The sequence below is a fragment of the Halictus rubicundus genome, chromosome 6, assembly GCF_050948215.1.
Source record: "Halictus rubicundus isolate RS-2024b chromosome 6, iyHalRubi1_principal, whole genome shotgun sequence".
In the NCBI taxonomy this organism is placed as follows: Eukaryota; Metazoa; Arthropoda; class Insecta; order Hymenoptera; family Halictidae; genus Halictus; species Halictus rubicundus.
In genome coordinates, this window is record NC_135154.1 from 18,566,146 (window position 1) to 18,594,120 (window position 27,975).

The 27,975-nt window shown below is 42.1% G+C and overlaps 1 protein-coding gene across 3 annotated transcripts in view; it reads right to left on the bottom strand.

Moving 5' to 3' along the window:
• Nucleotides 1-27,975, bottom strand: part of LOC143354794 (neural cell adhesion molecule 2) — a 472,552-nt gene that overhangs the window by 53,133 nt on the left and 391,444 nt on the right. For all 3 annotated transcript variants that reach the window (XM_076789122.1, XM_076789121.1, XM_076789120.1), the window contains exons 5-9: nt 21,781-21,984; nt 21,101-21,252; nt 19,906-20,050; nt 12,565-12,695; nt 7,534-7,693 (exon numbers count right to left, since the gene is read on the bottom strand). In XM_076789122.1, coding sequence (XP_076645237.1) covers nt 7,534-7,693; nt 12,565-12,695; nt 19,906-20,050; nt 21,101-21,252; nt 21,781-21,984 — 792 coding nt within the window. The remainder of the gene's footprint in view (nt 1-7,533; nt 7,694-12,564; nt 12,696-19,905; nt 20,051-21,100; nt 21,253-21,780; nt 21,985-27,975) is intronic.

The following is a 27,975-nucleotide window of genomic DNA, read 5'->3' on the forward strand; positions in this document are numbered from 1 at the left end:
TCGCGGAACTGTACACAGTATGCTTCGTCTCAGCGACCGAAAATTCGCATATAAATTATTATCAGACGAAATACAAAGCGACGCGAGTGACCTCACTCGAAAATTCGCGAGCGAGCTGGTAGAATGTCTTCGTTCCGAGGATTATGCCCAGCGTTGTTGCCGGCCCTGCGAAAATGATAGCTCCAGAGGTTTCGGTACTTTCGCCGGCTAACTTCAGAAATTTCAATGCTCGCGTGAGTACAATTAGGCGCGAACGGAAACGCAATTCCGCCTGCTTTGCCGCGCAAGAAACGCGGATACCGTGTAACTTGATAATTGTACGCCGCTGCGCGTAAAACTCCCGACAACGGGAATATCTAAATTGAATTCGCTAGCTTTTTGCCGGGCGAAACGGCGCAGAGGGAAGCAATAACTGCGGCGACAAAGGATTTTTGAGACAATAGTTAGTTTCCAGTTTGCGGGCCGCGAACCGTTAATCGTTTATCTTTGCGCAATGTTCCCTGGATGTTGCGATTTTCATTCGCTGATTATACGCTGTCCAATGTTGTTTCAAAAAGTAGAAGCGTTTAATATTGACAGTAAATACTTGATTCGCGTGACGTGTTTAATGGTCCATGTATTGATTGATGCTTGGATTCGCTTCGAACAAAAATTGCACACAAAACTTTTCCAGAGTTCGATTAATTTTTTAACCAGTTTTGCGTTAAAACCATCCGCATAAAAAATAGGATTTACCTCCGTCACGTGATTTTTGACTACAAAAAATGAGACGTCTCATCAAAATTCACAGTCCACCGACGAATGAATAAAAAAATTAAATTTTATTCTCTGTCGCTCTCTCTCTCTCTCGGTGCCCGTGATTGCCGACTACAGAAATTGAATTTCGAAAATTGTAATTGTTATTCAGGAATATGGAATTAGTTTTCCAACAGCTGATTGCGACAAGCTAATCCCCCCCCCCCCCCCCCCCCACCGTTATCCCGGAATCGGATAAGGGACATGGTTCAGCTTGATCCACGCGAGCGTGAATTGTCGAAATCGCGAATGCCAGAGCGAACGCAAAAGGGTCGGTTTTTATTGGTTGATCCGTGGAATCGTCCTGGAGGTAATTGAATTGAGGGTTAATTGAGGAAACTTGGTTTGAATGATCGAGAGACTTTGTTGGATTTCTGGGATGGAACGATCGGACAGGATTCCCTGGTAGCCGCCTGTCGGCGAAACGTCGGCCATGTGGACACGACGCTCGGTTTCGTTTAATTAAACAAATTGGGGCCGTTGATTAAAGTAGACTAATTGCACGGAGCGGGAGGGCGCAATTTTTCCCGTGGCTGCTTCCGGGGACCGAACACTTCGGCAACTTTTCTCAAATGTTCCACCAAAATGTCTTAGATCGAATAAAGTCTGAGAAATATTGTTGCATCCACGTGGAATAGAATTGTTCATACTAGAATTGATATCAAAATTGTTCAGCATCGCAAAAGTAGAATTGTTCGTGTTAATAATAGAATTAATATTTACCGGTACCGACGATTGATATAGAAAAATTAATAGACTTCTGAAACTGTGCTATTGGATTACGTCTCACCAATGACAGGCTTATTCTACTTAGTGGCGGAGAAATTTACTTTTGGACAATTTTAATATTGATTTGAGCCTATGCCAATTATTGACTTACTCCTACTTAAGTCAAAGGAAACTTAAGTTTCGACAATTTTAATGTTGATGTGTGCCCGTGTCAGACCAGTAGCTGACTTGTTTCACTGAACACAAGCTTTACGCAGCACTACAGGCGTTTAAATTACTTTATAAAAATTAAAAGAATGCATGTATATAAATTCTTAGCTCTTCTTTTTATAATACACGCATAAAGAAATAAATTTGTTCAACAATTCCTCATGGATGTTAAAAATATTAGAACCCGTCATTTCAATGTTTTTGTTACTCAGAGCCAATGTCTGACCAGTCACCGACCTTTTCCAGTAAACAACGAACTGAAGCACCGACAAATTTAATACTGAGCTTAATAACGAAGTAAATTTTTCGATAGCAATAGCAATTTCAGCCGTAAACCAACAAACCACGTCCAGTAACACAATCTGGAATATTTTCCTGGGGATTATCATCCAAAAGAAGAGATCGCAGGTTCATTTAAAATACGACATAGTGTCCCAGGAGTCTGTTAATGGATTTTCGGTAGACAAAGTGATAATTGAGGGCCAATCCCCTAATCGGGGGAACAATCGTTGGCAGTAAGACATGTGTGGGCGTCGCGCAGCTCGTCAGTTTCCTTCGGCGACATTAAGGGCCTCTCTAAATCATTACGGTCGGTTTTGGCGCGGCCGAATTTGCATAGGCGCCATATGTGCGGACGCGTGTGCACACGTATATGCAGCGTGCACCGAATCGACCGGTTCTCTCGAGCGGCGTGTGTCCTCTCCCCCCTCACTCTCTCACTCTCTCACTCTCTCACTCTCTCTCTCTCTCTCTCTCTCTCTCTCTCTCACTCACTCACAGAGAATCCGCACTCGGAATTCCGAGCGGAATGATTTGTTTTTCGATGGTGCCACTGGCTGGATCTGGGCCATCCGGCAGAGAACTATGCACCCTTTCCCGCCGCCCCGGTCCACCGTATCAATTTTGTTCGGTAATTGTTACATTGAATTACGACACGGTAACGAACCGCCGGTAACTGGCCGAGCTCGGCCCCCCCGTTAATTGTTTCGAGAAGACGAGCGATCGGCCGGTCGTCCCCGCTAAATGATAAATTCCATTCACCGAGTCGCCCGTGGGACCAGTTCGAAAGTTTATTAAGCCCCGTGTTTGCCGAGACGCTGGTTAACTCTGTTTGTTGGAAATATCAAGCGACGCACCCGCGATTTTGCGTTTGCACCCTGAAAATTCGGCGGTACTACTTCTTTGCCTAATCGTTCTAAATAGAATCTGAGAGTTTATCCCCGTGGTTAAACAGCATACAGCTTCACTGTGCTTGTCATCCTCAGATCAGTGGATCTTAATGCAAAATAAAAATATTCTACATTGACCGTCGGTAGCAGCAGTGAAGTAAAAATTCACTTCACCCCTTAATAGACTTTTTACATTAAAACCAACAATATTCTCGAACTTTTCGAATCTTTTACAGTTCTATATTCCAATTTCTTTATGAATGCGTGAAAATCTACAGTCTACTGATCACAGAGCTAGCTAAACATTGGATAAACAACTCGAAAAGGACAACACAGCTCGTAAGATTTCCAGTAGTGAAAACTTCATGAGGCCAGACCGTGAGATCCCCAATTATGACCAATGCGCAGATCGAAACGCTTGAAGCTGCCGAGTGATCAAACGATCGCCTTGGACCCGTTGAGACGGCTATTTAGCCCGACAAACATGGCCGATGGGTCGGGTACAAGGCACGGGTCGTTGCTTGTCGGCATTGAATTCCGGCATGTGTCAGAGGCTGCCTACTCTACGGCGTGCCAGGCGCGCAAGGTCCGGCGGATTAGTCGCGGCAGTTTACGGCCGTTAAGACCATTACACACCGATCTACCGTGGCCGAGCATATGGACGCGCGAGGCGAGACCGACTGTCAGACCGATCGTAAGTTACACCGGGACTTGAGACACCGGATTACGCCTGTAACACCTACAAACGCAGTCCAGTCCTCGTCGTTCGTTCATCGATCATGCTCCTTCGACGGACCTCGCATCCCCGATAGGTCCAGAAAGCTCCCTGGTGTCTATAACAGGCTGTGTGTTCTACTTGTTTGCTTGTGGATGCTAGCCGAAATCTAGCTGTTGTCAGACAAATAAATCCTTCTCATGCTAAACTTCATCTAAGCAAGGTGTTTCCATTACCCTGTGATTAGACTGGGGATTCTCGTGCTAAATAAAAATGGTCTTCGTTAGTTGCACGATGGGTATCTGCAGGCATTTGTTTATTTTTTAAATCATTTTAGTAACTTCATTTCTATAAAGTTTTTAATTCTTTATTTGCAACACTTTGCAGTCGAATGTCTCCTCCGAGGCACAACTACAAATTAACAGTAGAACTACCGAGCAATAAATGCGACTGACGTGTATCGCTTTGTGACTGTGACAAGACTGTGTCCATTTAGACTTCGCACACAACTTTTATTGTAATGAGTGCTTCTATGGGGAAGTACATTCAAAAATTTCCGATGAAAACATTTTTACAATTTCAGTAATTGTAAAAGAAAACAGTTAAGAACCAGTCATTTTGACTGGTCCGGTAGTTCTAGTGTTAATATAATGTGATTAACAGCAATTTCTATATTGTAACGAGAGGAGAATGTCATGTGCAACAAAAAATATTTTATGTCACGTAAAATGTCCGAATACTAAAGGCAAAGTAGGTTCGAGTACAAAGGGTTAATTCTGTTTGTAATGCACTTGCTTGGACCGATCGTCATTGGGATTTGTACGATCTAGATGAATTTAAGGAGTAATAAGGAGGAATATGACAAGGTTTAACTCTGTAGATTTTATTGCAATGATTAAATTATTTTGTTTTGGTGGGTTCTTTTAGGATAATTGTTGGGCAGTGAACGTGTTAATAGATGGTTGGGGTGAGTGTAGTGGGAACAAGGTAGTCGATACGAACGTGATTGTCAACTACGTGCCAGAGATAGCAGATTCAGGCTGGCGACCAGGCTCGCAGTAGAAATGGTAAGTCGTGGTCAGACGCTCTAGCTGTTACCTATTCTATCGTTCGTGTGCCTCACGAATGTTAAAACTCGTGTTTCTCAAACGCGTAATCTCGTGCAAAAAAAGGATAGTCTCGTGCAAAAGTAGAATCGTCCACTTTTCAATTGTATTTACTAATGAATTTGTTATGGGTGAACGTAGTGTGCTCTATGTTATGTCTGAATGGAGAGAAACTGTGACAAAATCGTCATATTTGAAGCAAATCATTTTTTAATTTTCAAAGATTTTCGTCCAGAAAGAATCTGCTTTTACATTGGCAATCTTTCACCGAGGAGCAACGGGAACGGAGAACCTTAAAATAAAAAACGAATGCAGACAAAAAACATTTCAAATTTAATGCCTCCGGCACACGGAAGAGAAACTGATTCAAATTTGCGTTTACATTGGCAATCTTTCACCGAGGAGCAACGAGAATGGAGAACTTCTAAATGAGAAAGGAACGAGGATGAGGATTTTAAAAAAGATTCGAAATGTAATCCCTGTGGCACACGGAAGAAAAATCCATCTTCCAGATTTGCAGAAACTGATTCAAATCGTCGATAGGAACCCGACAGAATAAAAATGCGAAAGAAGTACAAATTCTCGGAGAAACAGACAACGCGGAGCTCGAGCATGTTCCGAAAAACGTGTCGGTCGATGGCACGCGACCACGACCGCAAAATGAATACAGAGATCTTTACATTCCGCGAACACGTCTCAGCAAGTGGTTAATTCAAAGTTCCCGAGATTCCCGAACGTAGACGACATAAAATCAGGGGCAACGCGAGGAAAATTTCGGCGAGCGTCTCTTGAACTCGCTTCTTGGAATTCGTTCTTGAACAGACCGGTCTCCAACACGGAATCCGAGACGTGTTCTCGCGGGCTCCGAGAAATTCGGGATTCGAGTGCTGTAAATTGAAAGCGAAATCGACGGTGGACCGGAGAACGCGCTACTATTTGGTCTTTGAGTGGATTTGATAAAATCTGAGTCAGCGCGGATAACCTTCCCGGGAACGTTTCGCGCGACTCCCCCGATCGAAGTTTGGTAGACAAGCTGATTTCTCGGCTATTCGTTATCGATCGACTGCGAAATGCGGCGAAACGAATCTTTTCACACCTTTCAACAATCGTCGCAGTTTGTTGCGAACGTGCGAACACGATAATGAAACTCTACATAAAGACCGATTTACAGCACATTTTTTGGACTGTTAAAAATAAAAATAGATTTGTGCCCACTATTGGCTATACATAATGTGGGCAGCAGGAGTTAGATAAAAATTCTCTTCATCCCTTAATAGATTTTTAACAATATTCTTAGATTTGTCCGATTTTCTAGCGTTTCATATTTCACTTGACCAATTTCGTCATAGATGCATAATACTCTGCAGCCTAGTCATAATGAAATAATTTACGTACATTAACAATCTTTACAGTTCGTCGTAAATGCAATAAAGGACCAAACAGAAATAAGAGAGACAAAAATTAATTATTTTACGTGGAACGTACCTTTGGAAATTATTGATGAATATTCAGAAATTTCACGTAAATTGTGATTACTAGAACGGTTTCTTTTCAGGTACATCATAATTTGTCACCGAATAAAATACTCGCGAATGTCAGTCATCGCTCAAATATGGTCAGTAAATCGAATATTGTCGGAAATCATGGGCCCGAATTCCGAAAATGATTCCATCGAGTGAACATCATCGCGAAATCACGTCGGTCCGAGGCCACTAATTAAATTTTTCGCGGATTCGTCGGCCATGCTGGTCCGCGGAAAATTAAATTAATTGGCGCCAGTCTATTTTCACGCATCGGAACTGAAATTACCGTACTGGACAGAATTTTTCCGCCCTGAAAGCGATATTACCACGGCGCTGTCAGTACAGCATGAGCTTTCCGTACCCTGAAGAACGAAAGTAATCGGAGCTCGAGGGGTTTTGTAAAAATCACATTATTCGAACGATATTGAACTTCAGGGTTCGTGTTTTATTGGGAGAGTAAGTTGAGTCTGTTTGCGTAAGGGTAGTTGCTGAGAATACCCCTTTCTTGTTATCTCTATCCTTCGATCTACACCACCTGGACAATTACAAGTACCTCGAACCTGAAGATTGCAACAATCCCCAGCTGCTCGAAGAGCCGAAAGAAATTCGTTCCTGAAACGTTTCGATGCAAAATGCGTCCCCCGAATTCCATGCAATTGCATTCTGTTCGCTCGTCGTTCATTTCAATCCTGTTGTGTCCTAACGTTCGCCACGTTTACGCGAAACTTGTTCGAAAGTACAGGAAAGAATCGATAAAAAAAGAAGGTTGTCGAAAACCAGCGCAGAAAATCAGAAAGAAACCAGGTTCGATGAAGAGTGACAATGAAAAGAGTAAAAGAATGATTACAGTGAACTCTCGATATATGTCACCAACACGGGTCCAGGAGCTTCGTGGCCCCTCACGATGTATATCTCGCGGCAGTGGGGATAATTCCGCGACGTTTATCATTCAGGCCTTGGTGACATATATAGAGAAGTCACTGTCCCGAAGTTGTACTCTTATTACGTGGGGGGCAGAGATTAGAGTACAATCGAGGCGAAAGAATAGTGAAAACGATTTCGAATACGCGCACTGTGGCGACAGTTTGAAAACCATTGGCGGGTTCGTCGAAACGAGACGGCGTGTCATAACCGGATCGTCGCTCGTGCAAATATCATCTCGTTGGAAAACGTGCAACGTCGGGACTTAAATCGAATAAATAAATATAATCCTTGTATCCGTATTTCGCAACGATGGATACGAATCGATTTCGAAACAAACATACACAGAGAGGCGTTGTACTCACATTTGATGTCCAGATTCAGGGGATTGCTCTCTCCGTCGCCTTCCTGATTGCTGCCAATGCAGGTGTAGATACCGGCTCGGCTGCGAGTCACGCTTTGCAACACCAGGCTTTGGTTGCTGATTATCGTGCCGGTCGCTGGATTATGATACAATGGATTCCCCTGTGAAACGCAACGTCAAAATATATCTCTTCGTTCGCAAACGAACATCATAAGCCCCGGCCCCGACCACGCCGGATGGAAACGTTCTTCTTTTTATGCGAAACGAAACGTTCTCTTTTTAGACGAAACAAAACGCTTTTACCGTGCGCTTTGTTCGAGCCGTGTATACAACTGTCGAAGTTTTAAATGCTATCGTCGTTTTGTTCGTTATTAGACAGCGGATTTTTATGCGAAATAAAATTTCTCGGCATTAATTGCAATGTACAATAGCTAGAGATTTGTTTCCTGTGTTGACGATTCTAACAAAGCTGGAAATAATGCAACGCCATTTCTAAATTCTTGAAATGTTATCACTGTTTCATATTCCATTATTTTCTCATAAATGCGTCAAATCCACGGTCTAGCAGAGTTGGCCAACAGGCCTGAAATAATTATGCGAAAAATGAATATGAAATATATATTATATAGTGCAGCTTGTATCTTCGAAATAAATATAAAAGCGCAACAAATTTTATGGTTATAACGTTCATTGGTAAACTCTGCAGTCATCACGATTTATTGGAAGGGTAGGAAAGCATAAGTTAAGCTTTTAGGATTGTTTCTCACCCTGAAGAACTAATTTTTTGTGATTATTTCCAGAGACACATTATTACAGTATTGTAATAACAAATTACAGTATTACAGTATTGTTCTTTACAGTCTTCAAGATTGATTGGAAGGGTAAAAAAGGATGAAATAATTTTCAAGGAGTGTGGAGAACTACCACATATTGTGTATATTACGATCGTGTATATTACGTGTATATAAAAATGTACAAAATTGTTTACATTCGATCGAGTTTATTTTGCAAATGTCATTGGAGTAGCGAGGGAGTATAAATTAATCTTTGAGGGTTGCTTTTCACTCTGGCAAACCGGAATTTCAATATTTCGCAAAGCAACTGACTTTCAGAAAAATTGCAGTCGGTGTGCTTTATTCGGGACTGACAACTGATTGTGAAATATCTGAAAAAATTGACAACGAAAATACCGTATAGAACCGGGAATTATGGCAAGGACCAAGATATTCGGATCGGTTGCGCGTCTTCAAAATGCAAAATACTCACAAAATTGCAAACTTTCACTAGCAAGAGCGAAATTTACGAGACAGGCGTGCGTTGCAAATGGCAGCGAACAACGTGTTGATATTGCAGATTTGCGAGATCCGAGAAGACACTCACGTGCGCGCGCGCGCGCGCGCGTGAATGTTTCCTCGCGAAACAAACGGAAGGCGTGGGGAAAAAAACGCGCGAAAGAAAAGAGAGACAGAAAAAAAAGGGGATGAAAGGTCGCCGACAGTTTTTCAATTTCTCAACGATGCGCCCTGGCGCGACAATGTCCTCCGTTTTCTTCTTTTTCGAGTGTCGGAAAGCTCCTTTGAATTTCCGCGAAACACACTGGGACTAGGAGTGGGGGATGAGAAATCCTCAGACCTCGCCCTTCGCCCTTCCCGTCGACCCTCTGCAACTCACCACCGGCCGTGTCCCTACCGAATCAAACGAAGAATCGACAAAGACTCGTGTCTCGGACGTTTCCGCGAGTACAATGACAACATGATCCGTGGCGCGGGCAGGTTAATATTTATGAAAACTCGAATAATATACCGGGCACAAAGGGCCCCGGCGTCTGCGTTCGTTTAAAATAAATCCCCCTCCCGGCGAACTATGGCGGGGGGATCGTAATCGTTCCGCGTGAAATTATATTCCTTTGAAATCCTGGATAGGAGATGACTTTTCGAACCGTTGGAATTTTATTTCAATATTCTGTTCAGGAATGAAGGACAATTTTATTTACCCCCGGGCGGTAGACATTTTTCCAGCGTTTTAGGTGAGCTACACTCCGTCGACCTTTTTGTATATGTATTTTTTTATATTTTGTATTTCACGATTCTCTTCATATTATTTAATCTATTACAATTTTTTGGCATGCAAATGCCATTGGAAGTGTTTTGTACTTGGATATTGAATCCTTAGATCAACTACGAATAAATTACTTCTTTCATTTTTGTTTCAATTTTCTGAAGAATGACAAAGAAATAAAAGTATCAAATTGTTTTCTATAATTTTGTCTCATCAGTTTAGGAGATGACAACAAGAAAGTGTTTGCAATTTTTAATCTAAAAATCGAGGCAGGAAAAATTATTTATGCAAAATATGAAACGTCCATGGATTGCAAATTGATCACTATATCAACTCTAAATGGAACAAGTCTGATATATATATTTTGTGAATTTTATGCGCTTATGACAAAAATAAGTGGATCAAAAGGAAAGGAGCAGAAACATATAAAAAATTTAGAAATACTGTTTCGTTGCTTTTAACTGAATAAAATTAGTAATCAACGAAATGCAATGTCTATGTAGCGCATATGTTTAGTAGTAGTAGTCTACTGATAAGAGTAAATGAATTCAGTGGTCGATACCAGAAAATTGCGTCTTTCGTATCCTAAAATCTCTGAAGGGGACATAATTTGTATAAACAAATCCTGGACAGAGGACAAACGGGTTGGCGTCAATATTTGTCGTGGAATTGACTCGCGTCGGCTCATAAACATCAAACAGATTAATATTGATCGGGGCGGCCCCGATCGACGGAACTAATCATTAAACAAATCCGGTGGCGGCGAGCTTGTGTCAGAGCTGGTAACCGAGTCGATTGGTGGATCTCATTAACCGCGGATATACATTTTCCCGTGACTCTAATCGCGCTTTGCCAGCTTCCTTATAATCGTATTACCGCCCCCGCGTCTTAAGGCTCTGCCACACAACAACGCCTCGATGCCAGTCTGGTTGACAATCAATCGGTTGTCGAATTTCCTCTCTAGAATCGCGTCGTACTCCGCGACACTATAGCGGGGAACAACTCTAATTAACTCCCTCAATAGACAGAGTTCTCATTAACTCTTTAGGACTGATTCCTTGTATATCTTCCGCCCAAAAAATTAGGGCACGGTTAAAATTGTCAATATTTTTCGTAAATTTTAAAGCCCGTATGATGTCTAATAGTTATTTTTATGAACTACTAACGTCATGTACAGGTACGTGTATCAATTTTGTTAATTTAGGATAGCTTCTCTTTCTACACTTTCTTCTTTAACTCCAAGTACTGTTTAATTATTTAACGATTTAAGAAGGATTTCTGATTAACCTCAAACGTATCATACTTTTCAAAAGTCTCTGATCTCTGTGCTTCTTTCAGGACTAACAAATGTATTTAATCTTTAAGGGTTGTTTTTACCCCGATGAACTAAAACTTGATTTCATCTAATGGTTTCGTGGAAATATTTCACAAAACTGCAAACTTTCAGAAGAAACGAAATAATAGATCACTATACAGTGATGTCTCTATATATGTCGCCAAGGCCAAGGTGATAAACGACGCGGACTTATCCCCACTACCGCGGGGTATACCGCGTGAGGGACCGCGAAGAGTGCAAACATAACACGGCTCGAGGTATGTCTCCTGGACGATATATGTCGCTGGCATATGTTGTTGACATATATCGAGAATGCACTATATTCCTCTCAAGGCTAGCTTAAGTATAGTAGTAAAGAGTTTACGAATGAACAGTGCGAAAATCTCGCGAGATTTCGATACCGCGGATAATCTGGTGCTCGGTCCGCCCTTCGCGTAAGTTTGAACGCGCGCTAGGGCCGCGCTTAGGGTTACGTCAACAGTTTCGAAATTCGCCGATAAATTTCTTATTGACGGTAACCGGCAGCTATTAGTTCAAAGAACGCTTACGCGCCAGTTCCCGGTCGGCCGGTATCAGCATGTAAATTTTAAACGGAAAGTTCGCGTCGCAGGTGCGCAGCCCGTCTCCCCTTATCTCGTCTCCCGATTAAGCTTCAAGCCCGGCCCGACCCGGCCCGAACTCGACCCGGACCGGTTCTAATTTATCGATTCCGGAACTGCGTCGAAGATTCGTTAGCCCGGCCCGTGGCGAACGTTTCCATCCTCCTCTTCTCGATACACTCTCTCGCCACTCCCCCCCCATCCCGCAACCATACCAAAAGGGATGGCGACGTAAAACGACACGAGTCACGTTTTCAAAAAGTTTGCCGTTTTGCCAAGCTCTCCCGAAAATCCACTGGATTCATTCGCGTTACTTCCGTGTTATTTTCGCTGTCAATTTTCTGCTCCTTTTTCGAGCTCGAATGAGAACTTTTGAGGTAGTGGTAACACTGTTTCGTTGGTGATTGGAGTTCCGTGAAAGAAATTGGAAAAAATGAAGGATTGTGGTGAATCAGGATCGCAGATTTTATAGCAGTGTGGGGTCGTGTTTCTTTTGACCCTGCTGTGTTCTTTGAGTCTTTTTTCAGCCAATTTTGTGTATCTTAATTTTTCGGAGCAGCTACAATTTTATATCTCTTTATTTAGAAGTTCTTTTCACTTAGAAAATGGGGTATATCAGTTGACTGCGGATTTTTATGCACAATAAAAATTGCCTGCATCGGTTACAAGAAAAAGAACTTGCATACAAATTGATTTCCTCTGTTAATAATTTTAATAATTTAAACTCATTTGATGTTTTTTCTATTTTGTGTGTCACCTTCTTATTTTTGACATCAATGCAATCCTCAGGGTACATATTTAAACAGTAAATTTCCCACTTTCGTCATTAAAATTAATATCACAGGAAGGTTCCCAATTCACAAAAACGAAAAAATTTCCGAAAAATTGTCCAGTTTTGCCAAAACTTGACGAAGAATATTTTCGAGCTCCCTCAGCAAATTTTTTTCTACCTCGAGGAGTTCCCCACTTTCTATTAGCGAGAATTTCCTCTCCAACAGTGTTTACATGCTACCGTGTATACAAGTGTACATGGACTCACATTATGTCGCCAGGAGACCTTGTAAACCCACGGATTGGATTTGATGTTGCACTCGAAGTAGACGTCGATACCCTCGCGGATTGCGCTCAGGTTCAAATTGCTGCCAAGCTCCAGCGTAACCACTGGTTGGTCTGAAAGTTCAACGGTTAGGTTCATGTAAGAAATGGTTCCGATGTTTTGCTGTTAGCCAGCGAAGCAAGTACAGGGAACCTCGACGACGACGACGGAGGCGACGACGACGACGACGTTCCGCGTTTTCGACGTGGCGCGCCAACGAGCCGCAAGAAAGCGGAGAGTTATCGCGCGTAGGATGCCGGGCAACCGGTCGTATGGAAATGATTTGTGTGCTAGGTGGAATTTCGGTGGGGTTTAGGATGCGTGTTTAGGGCGATTTTGCGCATTTCGGAAGCCGGTCTCGCGAATTTGGGACTGCAGCGGTGGCCAATCCTGTAACTACTACTCTCCTCCTTGCTATTGCTACGTTCGTCTTGCTTCTGTATAGTCGCCTTAACCCTTTGCACACGAAGCTACTTCGATTCCAGAATCCGACTCCATTTCACACGATCTAGAATATTTTCATTGGTTAAGTCCTTTTTCATATTCTCCTTGCGAAACTGAATTTATTTGCCTGTACCACGCTCACAAACACAAAGAGGTTTAGAAATGTGTTTCCTCTGAACCATAATAATTTCTGGTGGTGAGTCTGATTGGAAAATTTATTTAAATGATTTGGACAGAGGGCAGAAGACAAGGTGGTTTTTCAGTGGACTTTCAAAATGACAATGGACAAATAGGGAAATGGTGTACAGATAGGAAAATGGGAAAAAGAAAATACTGCATAAACAGAGGAATGCTGGAAAGAAAATAGTGTAGAGATAGGAAAAGGGGAAACAGAAAATTCTGTATGAATGGAGCAGTTTTAAAAAGGGAACAGGAAAGAGAGAAATAGGAACTAGGAAAAGAGAACAATGCTAAAAAGGAAATAGTATATAAATAGTGAAAAGCTCAGCTAAAAATAGTCTATAACAATTGGAGCGCAGTTAAAAAGGTGAACAGTTCCCAAAATAGAAAGATTCTAAAAAGGCAAAACAACACTGTATAAATAACAAAATCCCAAGAAAATCTTTTAGGACCAAACCCTCGGACATCCTGATCTCTCAAGTCAACTAATTGATCGCCACCGGTTCTAAAATTTCTCACCGGACACTGGGAACACGGATCTTCTCACTGAGGTGTAAACAATGTCCGGCATTCTGAACCCGGTTTCGCGAACGTAGCAATAAGGGCCCGGCCAGCGGTGTGCACAGGATGAATCCCGGCGATTATGTGTTTATAGAATAAACATCGTTGATGCAGCAAACAAGCCGTGTTCCTATCCAGCGTTTTCAGCACAAACAAATTAAATTCCCACTTCCGGCCGATACAATACTGCGCCGGCCACCGGCCCGGCAACAACAAAATCAATTTTCCCCGGTTAATCCTCCTTGGTCGGCGCCCTGGGGCAGTCTGCCGGGGATCAGAAAGCTAAACCAAAACCGGACCAACGTTTCCTGCTTAATCACACGGGCGCATCCACTGGCAACCGGGTCGAGGACCGTTCTCGTTTCGGTGCAAGAATCGAATGCCTCGATGCCACGGAGCCGATGGGACATGAATAATTTTGTTATCAGTTCCACCTGTACTCGGTCCTATTCGGGAAACTTTGCTTTCGAGACCTGGCGAACCGTATCGGATCATCCGTATCGCGGAAACAAGTTATAATCTTGCCGATAGTTTAGAGGAAATATTGTTTCGACGATATCTAACGGATCAGCACGTTTACTGTCACGTTAGTTCATTTTTCGGGACAGCTTCTACTAATTTACAATGCACAATTAATTTTTTTGCAAAGATTAGAGCTTTAACTATTCGGTCAGAGGAGGAAATTAATTTTATAAATCCTGGAGCTTCACTGTTCTATTGATTCAGAGCCAGAACTGAAAGATGAATGATATTTGGGATCACTCAGGATATTTTTTGTCCATTTTAATAGTTGTTCGAACATATTAGGAAGTTCAACACAGGTGCTGTCACATTATTTATCCTAGGAGAATAATTATTGTTCGTTCAGAGATGAAAATTAATTTTTCCGGGCCTAGAGTTCCATTTTTTCTATTGATACAGTGCCAGTTGGCTAGCAAATAATTTTCAGACTCCTTCTGTTAAAATGGAAATGGAAAAATTGGGCCAAGGAAAGCTACAATTTCATTTCTGTGTTGATTTAGTTGTAAAAGGATTTTTCGTTTGACCGACGATACAAAATTGCATTTGTGGGAATTTACGAAAGAAATACAGTGATTTCTCTATATATGTCGCCAAGGCCTGGATAATAAACGTCGCGGAATTAACCCCACTATCGCGGAGTATACCCCGTCAGGGGCCACGAAGAGCAAACATAACACGGCTCGAGGTATGTCTCCTGGCCCATATATGTCGCTGACGCGACCCGTGTTGATGACATATATCGAGAATTCACTGTATTCTCAATAAACGCACTGCAGTAATCCATGTAAATTCTACCGCTATCATTGAGCACCGAATGCATTCACTAACGAAGAAACCGAGACCGGAAGTGTCATCGCCGCTGTGTTACCCTCGCGAAAACAGCATCGTACGCGCGAACTAGAATGGAAAATTAATATTGGTACATTGAACATCATTCGTAGCGCTGGGAAACGGTATTTCAAAGGCGGGGAGAAAATATCCGTACGTCCGATAGACCATTTTTCTTACGTCCACGCGCGGAATATACCCATAAATCCCGTGACACCCAGCCCATACAGAAGCCGTATAACGAACCCGGTGTTATGCAGACCGCCCATTCCCGCCACGCTCGCTGGAGATTAACGCCGTGATTTCACTGTCCAATATAAAAGTTTTTCCCCGGGCCGGAGCACACAGGCTAAAGGGACGTAGAACGAAAGGAAGAAAGCCACGCCACGCGGAGAACGAACGCGATCGACAAAGAGAGAAACAGAGAGAGAGAGAGAGGGGGGGGGGCGTAGAAGCGAGCAGCAGAGGAGATCAGCTCGGCTCCACTGAAATTAATGGTACATGCCGATCCGCGGCTAAAGATTCCCTCGTTTTCTGGATTTTCTTCTTTCTATTCGTCCGAGCCTGCCCTTTCGCCCTCCACCTTTGCCTCTGTTGACCCTTCTATGGACGTTCTGCTCTCCCGCTCTCTCTCTCTCTCTCTGTGTCTCTGTCTCTCTCTCGTTCTGCTTTCGGTTCTTTCTTTCTATATCCGTTTTCGATCTCCCTTTTGATCGCTGCGCTCTGTTTCCTTCTATCTCTCGGGATTCTATATATATTTTATTCCTTCTCTCGCTCTCTCAATTCCTTTCTCCTCTTTAGATCGTCTGGTTGGACATACTCTTTCTGTATTTCCCCCCTTTTTACTCTCACGACTTTTCCAAATACTTTTATCGATCTCTCTTTTGACCATTTCTCTCTGTATCGTTCTATTTCTAGGAATTCTTTTTCTCTACATTTTACTCTCTCCCTCTCCTTCTCTAGATCCCCTCGTTCTACATAATACTCCCTCTCACTCCCAATTTCCTTCTTTCTCTATATACTCTGGTTGTGTATCTACCCTCTTTTTCCCACTTTTCAGGTCTACTGATCTTTCTATATTCTACTCCATCAGTTTCTTGGATTTTTCTTTCTACAATTGCTCGCTGCAGCGCTCTTATAATTCTGTCCCTCTGAAATCGTTCTCATTCTCCTTGTCACTCTCTCAGTCTGGCCTTTTTCTCAGTATTCTACTGAATTTCTCTTTCGTTCTGTTTCTCTAACTTCATTCTCTATACATTCCATCATCTTTTTCGTTCTTGGCCACTTCTGTATACATTCTTACCCTACTTCTCTCTTTCTTCTACTTCCGATCTCACCCCCTAGTTTCTTCTTTCTATTAGCTTGTCCCGAAAATTAATTCTCACCTTCAGCCCTTGGCGCTATGATTTATTTCACGATTACAGTGGTCGGTTACCTTGTCGTTCATGATACAAGAAGAAGAAAATTTTTATTTATTATATGCACGTATATTCGCCATTTCTTTCAGTTCAAAGGAAACTAACAACATTTAGTAGATTCCGTTCGGAATCCTCGTCACGAGTCTGACCTGCTATTACAGCGAAAGGGGTTGAAAAAAAAACATTAAGGAACAGATGATCGTATCGTTTGCATGTGTTCTCGATATTGAACAATATCAAACGTGCGCACTGCGAAAGAAACTTTTGAGACAACCCCTAATACTCTTCCCCTCTCTTCCCAGTGACTCTATGTCACGATTCCCCACCGTTCACTCTCTCCCTCTCTCTCTCTCTTCTCTTTGTCTCGCACTCATTCTCTCTCAAACCCACTGCGCCACGGTTCTCCTCGCTTTTTTTTCCATTAGCCACGTCGAGCGGTAATTTCAGATAGAAAGGGACGAAAGAAGAGGCTGCGGTTACGGGTCTGGCTGGTTCGAGAGAAAGCAAGAAGGGGGTGGAGGAGGATGGAGAGAAAGAAGGCGACGGAGGGAAATAGGGAAAAATTTACTCGTTATTGCAGGCACGAATCTTGCGGCGAAATTATCGGATTTGTTCGGCGGACTCGTATTACCAGGAGCGTTCCGAGGGCGAGAGAAATCATAAGCAAGACCCGGCCGGTGAACGTCGTGAATCGATATTGCGGCTGCTCTTTCGCGGCTCTCCTCTCCTCTCTCTCTCTCTCTCTCTCTCTCTCTCTCTCTCTTCCTCTCTCAATCCCTCGCTTTCCCTCTCTCGTTCCCTCTTTTTCCGCTTCTTTTCCTTTCTTTTTCTCCTCTCTACCCTCGTTTTTCTTCTGTGTCCCGCTGCTGCTCACCCCCTCGGCCTCGTCTAGCCGTTCGGTTTTCAGCGGGCGAAGCGATATCGAACGGCCATACCGGGGAGAGAGAGAGGATTTCTTGCTAATAGCGAGACCGGAGATCGAGCTTGAAGCCGATACGAGCGGTCCTGGCCTGACGTAATATGCCCGGCAAAAATTTCCAACCCCCCATTCCACCCCGCAACGATCCGCACCCCGGAATCTTGAGGATCCTAAAGATCCGCGACGATTTTTCGCGATTTTTGCGAGCCCGACACCGCGATCGCGTGACACCCCAGTTGAGCTATCCCTTAGCCCTGTGTAGCCCTCGAGGTTCCCTCTCTTTCGCTTCGGAACTTGCTGCAACATCATGCAAGTCAATTCGATTCCCACGTGTGTACTAGGGATGATCGAATTACCGGAGAAATTTGTGAGACGATGTTTGCATTTAGGGGGGGACCTTGTGCAAAATTTAATTTTTGAGCTTTTTGTTTTGAAATCGATAGGAAATTTCTTCAGGAATACTTTTTGTATTCCTTTTGTATTCCAATATTGATTTTTTTGTTCGAGATCATTTTTGTGCAATGTAAGCTGCACGATGCATTTCCGGGATGCCATTTTCAAGCCGCCATTGCACCATTGATATTAACGATTAAAATTAATAAAAAATATTTTTGTTTACATCATAACGTTAATAAATGATACCTCAAATTTTAAATCAATCTACGCAATACATTTTTCAACAAAAAAGAAAAAATCGTAAAAGCATAAGCCATTTACACAAGGTTCCAAATTCCAAAAACATTTTTCCAATAAATTGTTAAGCAACTCAATCTCAACCAGCACAATCTTACAATCCTATTCGCAGACATTGTTCCGATCGACACCGCAGTAGATCTCTCGATCAAAATCACGCCGAATTAATTGGTCGCACGGACACGCTAAAGACGAATGTCCGGCGGATTTCGTGGGTCGTTTATTAAGTAAGCGAACAAATTAATTGACTTAATAACCGGTCGGCCACAAAAGCACGTTCCCCGGCGCGGCGTACAGTAATCGTAAACCAAGACATCTGATATCCGTCATTATAACGAGTTTGATAGTTCTAGTGTGAAGTTCAAATTCCAAACTAATTTCAAAGTTCCGGTCAGCGGGGGGGTGTTGCGTGTGTGTATGTGGATAGGAAGGAGAAGATTACGGGATCCGGTCGATTTTGCAAAACCCCGTTCGGGGAATCGGGGTCGATCGGTTTCCGGGAACGTGGGAAGCGGAATTTTCGGGAACCGCGTTGTCCGGCCCCAGGTTTTTGCGAGCGGATCCGTCCGCCGGAAAAACCCGTCCGCCCTCCGCCGCTGTCCAATAAAAATGAAATATGGCTGATGACCGATTTATTACACCGCGGCACGGCACGTAATTTAATTCGCGTAATCGATAGAAACGCGCTCTATCTCGCTCTACCGCGTCCACGGGGCGATTAGTTTCGCGGGCACCGTCTAAAATTGGTTCCCACCACACGAAACTCAACTCGTCCTGGCTTTTCATTCCTAAAAAATTGATCTCTTCGCACTTCCTTTAACCATAAGCGTTGTAGAAAATCTGTGCAGATGGATTTGTTCCGATCCGTGAAATTAACGTATTTACAGGCGTTCGAAAAAAGCAACTCGCGCTGCGATAGTTGACGCACTTTGCAAAAAAATCGGAACAAAAGTTAAGAACATTTAAAAGTTAAGAATTTTTATAAAACTGGTATCTTTAAAACTGCTGTTTAGAGATCTAATAATATAACTAGAGTAATAATCTAACCGTGATCATCTGATAACGTCAATATACAATTGTGGACTTTAAGTTCCCGGAATTATTTTCACCGATTTTTTAAAATAAAAAATAAAAATAGTACACAAATTCCGGGAAAACTCACAGTCGTGTGTGCTATTAGACAGAATGTTCGTGAATTTTTTCGTCATGCAGAACGAAAGAAATAGAGCATAATTCATTAAACCGTGCTCACCCTGTAACTACCCTTGTGATAGGGGTACGGACTTGAAACTTGCCACAAAGGGATTTCTCTGTATGGATCGATGTGGTTCGGGGGCAGATTTGACCACCTTATTCAGCTGTACCCTTTATCAAGAACTCAGAAGATCAAAAGCGATAGTATCTTTAATCTAACTTCTCTTTTGCATTTACAATTAAGACAAAACTGTTTACTCCTGTTCCGGGCATGGCACGTTTCAAAGCCGACGTACTGGGGACAGAAAATGATTCAGGATTCGGTGGAGAGTCCGAGGACCAAGCAGATTTCGGTTTGCCGAAGAAGCTGATTACGACCTCGCAAAATCGCCCTACCGGGGAAGTACGGGCGCGTGTGTTCGTTTTATTTAGTTCCCGGGAGGATGTCGGCCACGTGTCGTGCGGCGACATGCTCGCGTCGCAGCTTTCCATTTATATGAAACTTCCTGTGGGTAGAACACTTACGGTATATGTCGAGCTTCCATCCGTCCTCCATCTCGGAATCCGGGATATCCGGCACGCTGCCGTGGCAGGAGAGGAACTTCCCGGCGTCCTCGATACTCGGCACGAAGGTGAGAATACTGGTGGTGACGTTGTTGTCGGGGCTCATCTACGAGTATAGCTTTCATGAATTTCAAACAGTTTACCGAACGGTTCGGTAATCTGACCGGGGGAAAGCACAGAAAAAACAATGCCGGTGTCCCCCGTGAACCTCTCTGCCAGGCCCCCTGGCTAGCTTTGCTACCGTGCTAGCAGCTCTACCGGAAGTCGATCGGAGGAGATCGACTTCCGAGATTCAGCTCGATCTCACCGAGATATTCGCCAGAGCTCTATGCTTTCATGCTTTCGCCGAAAATGGAAACGTGGTGAACAACCTCCGCCTTCGTGAAAACAATTGACACTAACGGTTTCTTTTTTTAGAGTTGTGTGGTATGAATATTTTTGCGCTGTTATTAATTATCTTTATTCGAACGGCCAAGCTATTGTTTTTTTTTTTAGAGGAGAATCGAGAGCGACGTGTGCAGCTATAATTTCTACAGCTGATTTGTCCTTACTTTTCTATTCTTTCTATGGTTAAGCATTTTAAATAAAAGTATCCAGAAGGATATATAAAGTGAACAATTTACATGTCACGTCTGTGTTCAATATTTTATATAATATTTACTTTATTTAAATACAGAGACCTCTACTTTTATAATGGTGCCCACTGTCAAGATTCTGTTTCTGTTTGTTATTGAAGACACACGGACCAATTGTTCTAGTAAATAAAACGAGACTATAAAAACAACAGAGGTCAGTAAGAATATCTGTTTCAAAGAATGCAAGAAACAGGAAAAAATAATTTTCATGAGCTTCTGTGACTCTAAGCTCGTAAAGAAAGGCCCAACACCAACTTTTCGAAACAAATCGAGCAAGAGCTTCTTCGAATGATTTAATTTTGCATCTTCGAGTCCGGGACAGTTTTGCGAATTACGCTGGAAGGATCTGTCAATTATTTTTCCAAGGTGGTAAAAACGTGATCCGAGCTCTTTACGAAGAGTCCTCGTTATCACGGTGGACCGAGTTGAAATAAGGCGCGGGTTCCACGGGGTTTTCACGGAGTTTTCACGGGTCGCTCAGTATGGGTTCCCCCGGTAATGACAATTTAACAAAGATTTACCGTCTGCCGTGCGTTTGTCAGCGTCGTGCTCCCCTTCGACCAGATAATTTTTGGCGTCGGTATAGCCCCAACAACTTCGCAACCTATTTCGTACGTGGAGCCAGCGCTAAATGGACGGTTCTCTGCTTGCATGCGGACCCACAATGGCTTCACTAAAACACGCGTACCATCCATTAGTCTCTCTCTATCTCTCTTCCTCGTTGCCATAGCCGCCGCTGTTAGCTACCCGAGAAGAAGTACGACGTGGCGGAGAAGATTCTCCGCCGCGAATAAGTGTTTGCATAATCATTCCAAGTTGTATCCGACATGAAGCTCTTATATTCCTAATTAGACTGCGGATCTTTGTGCAAAAGAAAATTTAGCTTCATCCATTGCAACATAAAGCTGCAGAATAAATAAATCTGATTTGTTATTCTTTCTTTATTCTTTCTTACTCTTTTTTTTAGTTTTTCTACTCTTTCGAATTTTACAAGCGATTATTAATAATTATTATTACTAAAATTATTTACAAGAAACTATGCTCACTAACTATCGTTATCAAGATCAAACAGCCAAGATAGAAATTTATTTTTGTATTTCCGATATTATTTAAACGATTTTATAAAAGTTGAAATTTTGATTGATGATGAGGCAGGTCTAGAATTTTTCCGACAATATTTGATGCTTTCTGGGATACTCACGGTTCATGTTCAGACTGACAGAGCTCGATATAGGTGCCACCATGTCGTTATTGGAGGCCTGGCAGGTGAGAATTGCGTTCAGGTGTTCACGGCCAAGTTTCTCCAGTCGCAGGACGTTGCGCACGGTTTTTGTGCTGACGATTTCGTAGGTGTCGTCCAGAAGTGCATTCTCCTGCCACCATGTGACCCTCGGTTGCGGCCGACCTGCGGAAACCGATCAAAAAGACGGAAGTCAGTTAGAGCGATCCTCTCGTTTCCGGCTGCGATTCTTACGGTCGACCCCTTTTCAACGTTAAAAGAAACTCAATAAAAGACCGACCTGTCCTTCTATTTTTATTTCCCTTCCTTCTCGATACATGCGCATCCACGTCTTATACCCAGACACGTTCTCCTATATCAAGTTCTTGTTGGTGTGCAACGTACGATTTTTATACATCGTAACAAATTGAAAAGTCTTTCAACTCTTTGGCTGTTTCAATACATTGTCCCGAGTGAAAAATTAATTTCTATCGAGGAGCATTTATTGAAACAAATTTGTTAACGTTCTGACAGGGGCAGCGGTTGACAATTTTGCATGATATTTTCAAAGTTCTCGTGGACAACAGTCGTGGCCAGATTGCTGGTTATTACGTAAAACGAAGGATTCTTGAATTAATTTCAAGAGACGGAAGCTAAATGGAAATTGCGGTGTCTTGTTTAGAATTTTCAAATTAAGAAAAGTAGAAAAATAGAAAATTAGAAGTTACATGATTTCTGATTTGTTTCGGCGTCAGATGTTAACTATTTTAATAAACCAGGGCCATTCTCAAGATTGGATGGTCGAAATGGGAAGAAGTAATAAGAGCGGGGTCCTCCTGACGAGAGGGAAGATTTCCAGCGGTTATCAGGAACCGGGTAAGGTTCAATAAGTATCCGAACTCCAATATCCGTTGCCCAGGTGATCGATTGCAATACTCTGCTCAGGTGGAAACACGCATTTGCCCTATTGCAACTTCCTTCGCAGGACGCGCTCTGGTTATCGCCAGCGAAACGTGTCGTAATTCAAAACACCGAGATGGCAGGAAAACATAACTTGCGAGGGAACGACCTAAATTCCAAACCTATGAATATTATAGAATCATATTCGGCACTCTCGAACTTCCAAATACCCTAAAGATTTTACTCAGCTCATCATATTCCTCGGAACGAAAAACAACAAACTATTTTCCTTCCAATTCAATTATAAAGATACAAAATTCTTAAGAATCATAATTTGTATCTCTACAAAGATCCACTGTCTAGTCGTTCATGTACCCTTCTATAATTATCGATTTTATCAATTTTAACATCAACCTTAGTACGAAAACGAGCAAATCGTTTTTAAGCATAAATTAAAGAAGAACAGAGGAAAATCATCGAGAAATAGACGAACAAATCCGAAGATTAAAAAGCGAACCACCATCTTAAAAAATTAGTAATATTTCATAAAATACGTATATTTTCCTGCCCATCGTATTTCATTAAAAAAAAAAAAAATGTACTCGTCGACTGGAACTTTATAGAAATGTAAAAAATTAAAATCAAATCAACTGGACTCGCTGTTTCGGCACTCTGCATTTTTCCATAGAAACAGTGGACTAAGTCAACCACGCAACACCAATTCCTCTCATGCAAAAGACAAACAAACTCGCACGTTCCCCGTGGAATTAAAAGTTCCATGAGGGGGTTAACCCTTTCGGCGGATCCCCATAAAATCATTCTGAAACGTTAGAGTAGTCGCCCGATCACAGTGCAAAAACCGCCGACGCGTCGCTCGCTCTCGCGAAATAGGTGTCCATCGCCTATACCACGCCATAAAAACATTTTTAAACGTTCCAGCTCGCACGAAACGATTCTCGCAGGATCAACGGTATCACCATCATTTCCCGTTGCGAATAGCAGCAGGCGAAAACCAACGTCGATCGCGGTTTCGCTTGTGGCTACGCGGTTTTTTTTTTTGGTTGATGAACATCGCGAAAGAGGGGGTGGTGTGCACGATGATACAAATATTTAAATAGGGGAATCAACGTCGCACGGAAATACGAATTTCGAATGTCCATTTCGATATTTTTTACGCGTGCTGTCCCCCCGCCGCCGCGTCTGATTTTTGTGTATTTTATTTGCCTTTTGCCTTTTATTTACGGCTGCCAACAATTTCAGTACTGCTGACAATTTCAGTAGTGAAACTACTGTACATTCTTTTTATTTTTGATGAGGTACAGAATGATTCGAGGAAGGGTTCAATTATTTCAATGTTCTTACAACGTTCACGTAACAACAGTTATTTTATATTACAAAGAAGAAATAAACTCTCGTCTGTAGGCAAGCTCGTTTTATTAATCTTCGTTTATACTCAATTAGACTTTTCTCAACATCTTTACAGTATCTTTTTTCTGATTTTACGAGAGGATAAATTGCGTTCAATGGAATAACGTAACTATGGAGGCTATTGCTGAAATAAAATCTGTTAAGCAATAAAAATGAGAGTTAATATATTTTTAACCCTTTGCACTCGAAACTATTTTAACTCCAAAACGAAACATTTCTTCCAATCCAGAATATTTTCCTTTTACATATTCTTTTTTATGTTATACATATGAAAATGGTGGAATTTACTCGTACAATACTGAAACGTTTTGTAATTTATTAAATACGAAAAAATTTAATAATTTAAAAAATATTTTGAATAATGATATAACAATTTTTAGTGACGCTAAGGGTTAAATAAACGCGATATTCTTTTTCATGTTTAATAAACTGTTAAAGAATTCTTTCGGCGCTCACGTTCAGGCCATTTTCTGCCAGAGGTAGCATTAATCGTTGGATTATGCGTTCGCCTGTGTTTAGAGAGAAACATTCGTCCATGAACAAAATCGTGAATAATTCATCGATACATCTAATTGAATTCCCGTATTTCCGGGGCACCGTGCGGCTTTACGCGGGAAGCAATTCCTCGGCGAAACGGGAAAATATTTAGCCAGGGGCGGGAGAGCCCGTGAGCGCAATAACGTCTTCTGCCGCGGAAAGAGCACGAGACATTTCAGATTATGGCACGTAAGCCGTCCGCCTGCAATTCCCTATAAATAAATACACCCTCGCAAATAATAAACGGTGGAAATTCTCCGTGAGCCGCGATGCGGTTTGCGGCACGCTTTAACGCCGCCGAGGTGTGAACACGCCAGCCAGTATACGGCGGTCGAGTGATGAACGTTTCTGCATACCTGGTGTGTCGTTAAAATACACCGCGAAACGCCTAACGCGTCGCGGAAATCGACGGAGAACTTTTCTCGCGAAATTTTTGCCGATCTCGAAATCGTTCGATGCTCTCTCAGAACTTTTCACGAGCTGCATGTTGCACGATTTAAACTTCGACCTAGTTCTCGGGTCAAGTCGATTTTTAGACGTGGTATTGCATTTCCTTTGAAACCCAAGTGCGCCTATCACCAAGTGCGTTCTTCCAGCTTCAATTTAAGCCAACAAACATTAAAAAATTCCTACGGGAGAGCATTTTAAACCGGCCTCAAATGTGCCCCTTAAAATCCATTGAATTCTCCCCGAGCTCCCAGACCAGATTTATCGATCTCATAATTTTGAATTTTCCTGCAATCGTGAGTGGGTCTATTTTGCCAGTATGTTCCAAAGAATTTTCGCTTCGTAAAAGTTTATTAGAGATAAGGGACCAGCGATCGAGATGTAGGACAAATGCAATGCCACGTTGTGCATGCTAATAAAATCGTTAATTACTGTAATAAAGTGCACGGCGAGAATAATCATCAAATTTGAAATTGTCTTTCGAGAGAGAAATAAAGTATGAAATCTCTGTCGTTGAAATAATTATGGATGGCACACTGTACACAGGTTGCTTCGTGCAGCTGGCGACCCGTAAAAATGTATGTGCAGGGGAGAACTGCGGAGTGAGATAGTACGTTAATGTCTGGAGTAAGGCGGTACATTAAGTGAAACGGCCTTGAGGCGGATAAGGTTTATAGGCTATCTTCTATACTGAAGGAAATAGTGTTAAAATGTAGTAGATCCCGCATCGGCCCGTAAATTGGCTGCATTTTCCCAATGGAAGCATTATTCGATCCCAATAGAAACGCAAAAGTAACTCGACATTTATTTGCACATTGGACACATTTTTAACTTCGATCTGTACAAAATCAGCAAAAATTAACATTTTTGTTTTAAATAGTTCAGAACTTACACTATTTTTGACAGAATTTGAATGGTTTCTAAGAATCGTGTTGCATCCATTGATTTATCGTTTGCTAGAATAATGTGAAGAACATTCGACTAGGTACATGTCAATTAAAAATTGAATGAATTCATTGTTTCGTCTTGAAGAAGTGAGTAGGTTATGAAAGATAGTAATAAGTATAATGTAAAACCGTCTTCCTTCAGTGTACGACTCAATAAAACCTAAACGACGAAAGTTCGCGAGTTCTGCGCTTCATTCTGCTAAAAAATTTGCCTCCTGGCTCGTAAATATTTTTATGGTGCACAATAAGATCGTAGTAGACACGAAATGCATTCGGCTAAAGTAGAGTGGAAATGGCCGACTGTGATCAGACATCACTCCAACGCCTTCTTGCGTAGCACTTGAAAATCTCTATATTATTACCGTAACAATTTTTCCGACTGAAAGCACGCAATAATAGTTCACAAGATATTTTCTATATTATGTAGCAATCTCAGGATTTACAACTGAAGACATTTAGTGACAAACATCGTCTTGAGCGATAATTAATTAATTCGTATAGAATAATGTGTACGGATAAACTCGATCACATTTCATTCGACGAGCCAGAGGAAAAGTTTACACGTAGTATAACGCAAGCTCAACGGCAAAAGATAGTTTTCGAGAACAATGGAATTACTCAGCCGCTCAGAGACCCAGTGTTTCCACTGGTGTAGGACCCCTTTAAGTAGTACGTCTCGGTACGTAGTCAGACAACTCACGGTAATCAGACTAGCTACCCATCTACCTCGATATTTCCTTCGCTATTTTCCACAGCTTTAGAGCCAGATACCAATTAACAGAGCTTGTTACTCACGAAACGAAACGAGAACATTTATTTCCACCGTCGTGGAATCATTCGTCAAGTCAGCCCCCCTGAGCTTGGACCGACATCCTTTTCTATTTAATTTAAAATTAAAAAATTGATGCATGAAAGTTCAGTTAATTTCGAATTTTAAGAAATGCAGTCTCGTAGATTTTGTCGTTTCTAGTCTGTAGTTGCGACTCATTCAATTTCTGCCGAGGAAAATAGTAGTTGTTAAAATTCACTCTTTCAAAGTTGGTGGACCAAGAGTGGAAACTACGCATTTCGGCGAATTGGATTGTTTCGAAAAAAGTTGCGTTCAATGGCCCGGCTAAACAAATACTTGTGTCGTCGAAATCCACGTCGATCAGCCATTTTTTTCCGTTTATGGCAGCGAATTGAATGGTAAATATTCTAGCATGAAAAATCGATACTCGCTAAAACGCTTTTTAATCCTCGCAAAATTGAGGAAACAAAAACACAACGTGGAATGTTCGTGGACGCGTTGTCCGAGCAAAGATAAAACCGGCCCATCCTAATTCCGCATTAAAAAATATTCCCGCCCGCGGTGGGGAACCGTAATCAAGAACGCAATTTGCAGCAGATTCGCTGAACCGCCATCCGGCGAGAAGTGTCTTTTGTGAAATTTATCACGGACTTTCGTTTTAATTTAACAGAACAAGAAAAAATAAAATCGGCCGGATTCTTTTGTATTCGACGGCCGGGATTAACGCAACTTCGTGTAATTACGCCGGGCGCGGAACGTTAACAAGTATCACTTTCATCCCTGCGTTACACGAAAACCAGTTACAAACTTCCTTTAATTAGCGTGTGCGTAAAAACCGAATTATTATCAACGTGAGAGACGTGTTTGAATTTTATTCGGTGCTCGCGACGCCTGGAAAAATTAGAACCGAGATTTTGAATCTTGCACGAGATTTACATTTGAATAGAGACGGATCTCGTTGCACAATAGCCGTGCAAGAGATACGCCCCGCGTAAGACTTTTTGAAAGATTCTGGAGGCGTTCAAATTTGCTGTATTTTTACGAAAAATCTACGGTTTCCCACCTGCTACATTATGTGAGAATATCTTAGAGGAGAGTGAACAATGCTATGTAGTGTTTAAATATTTT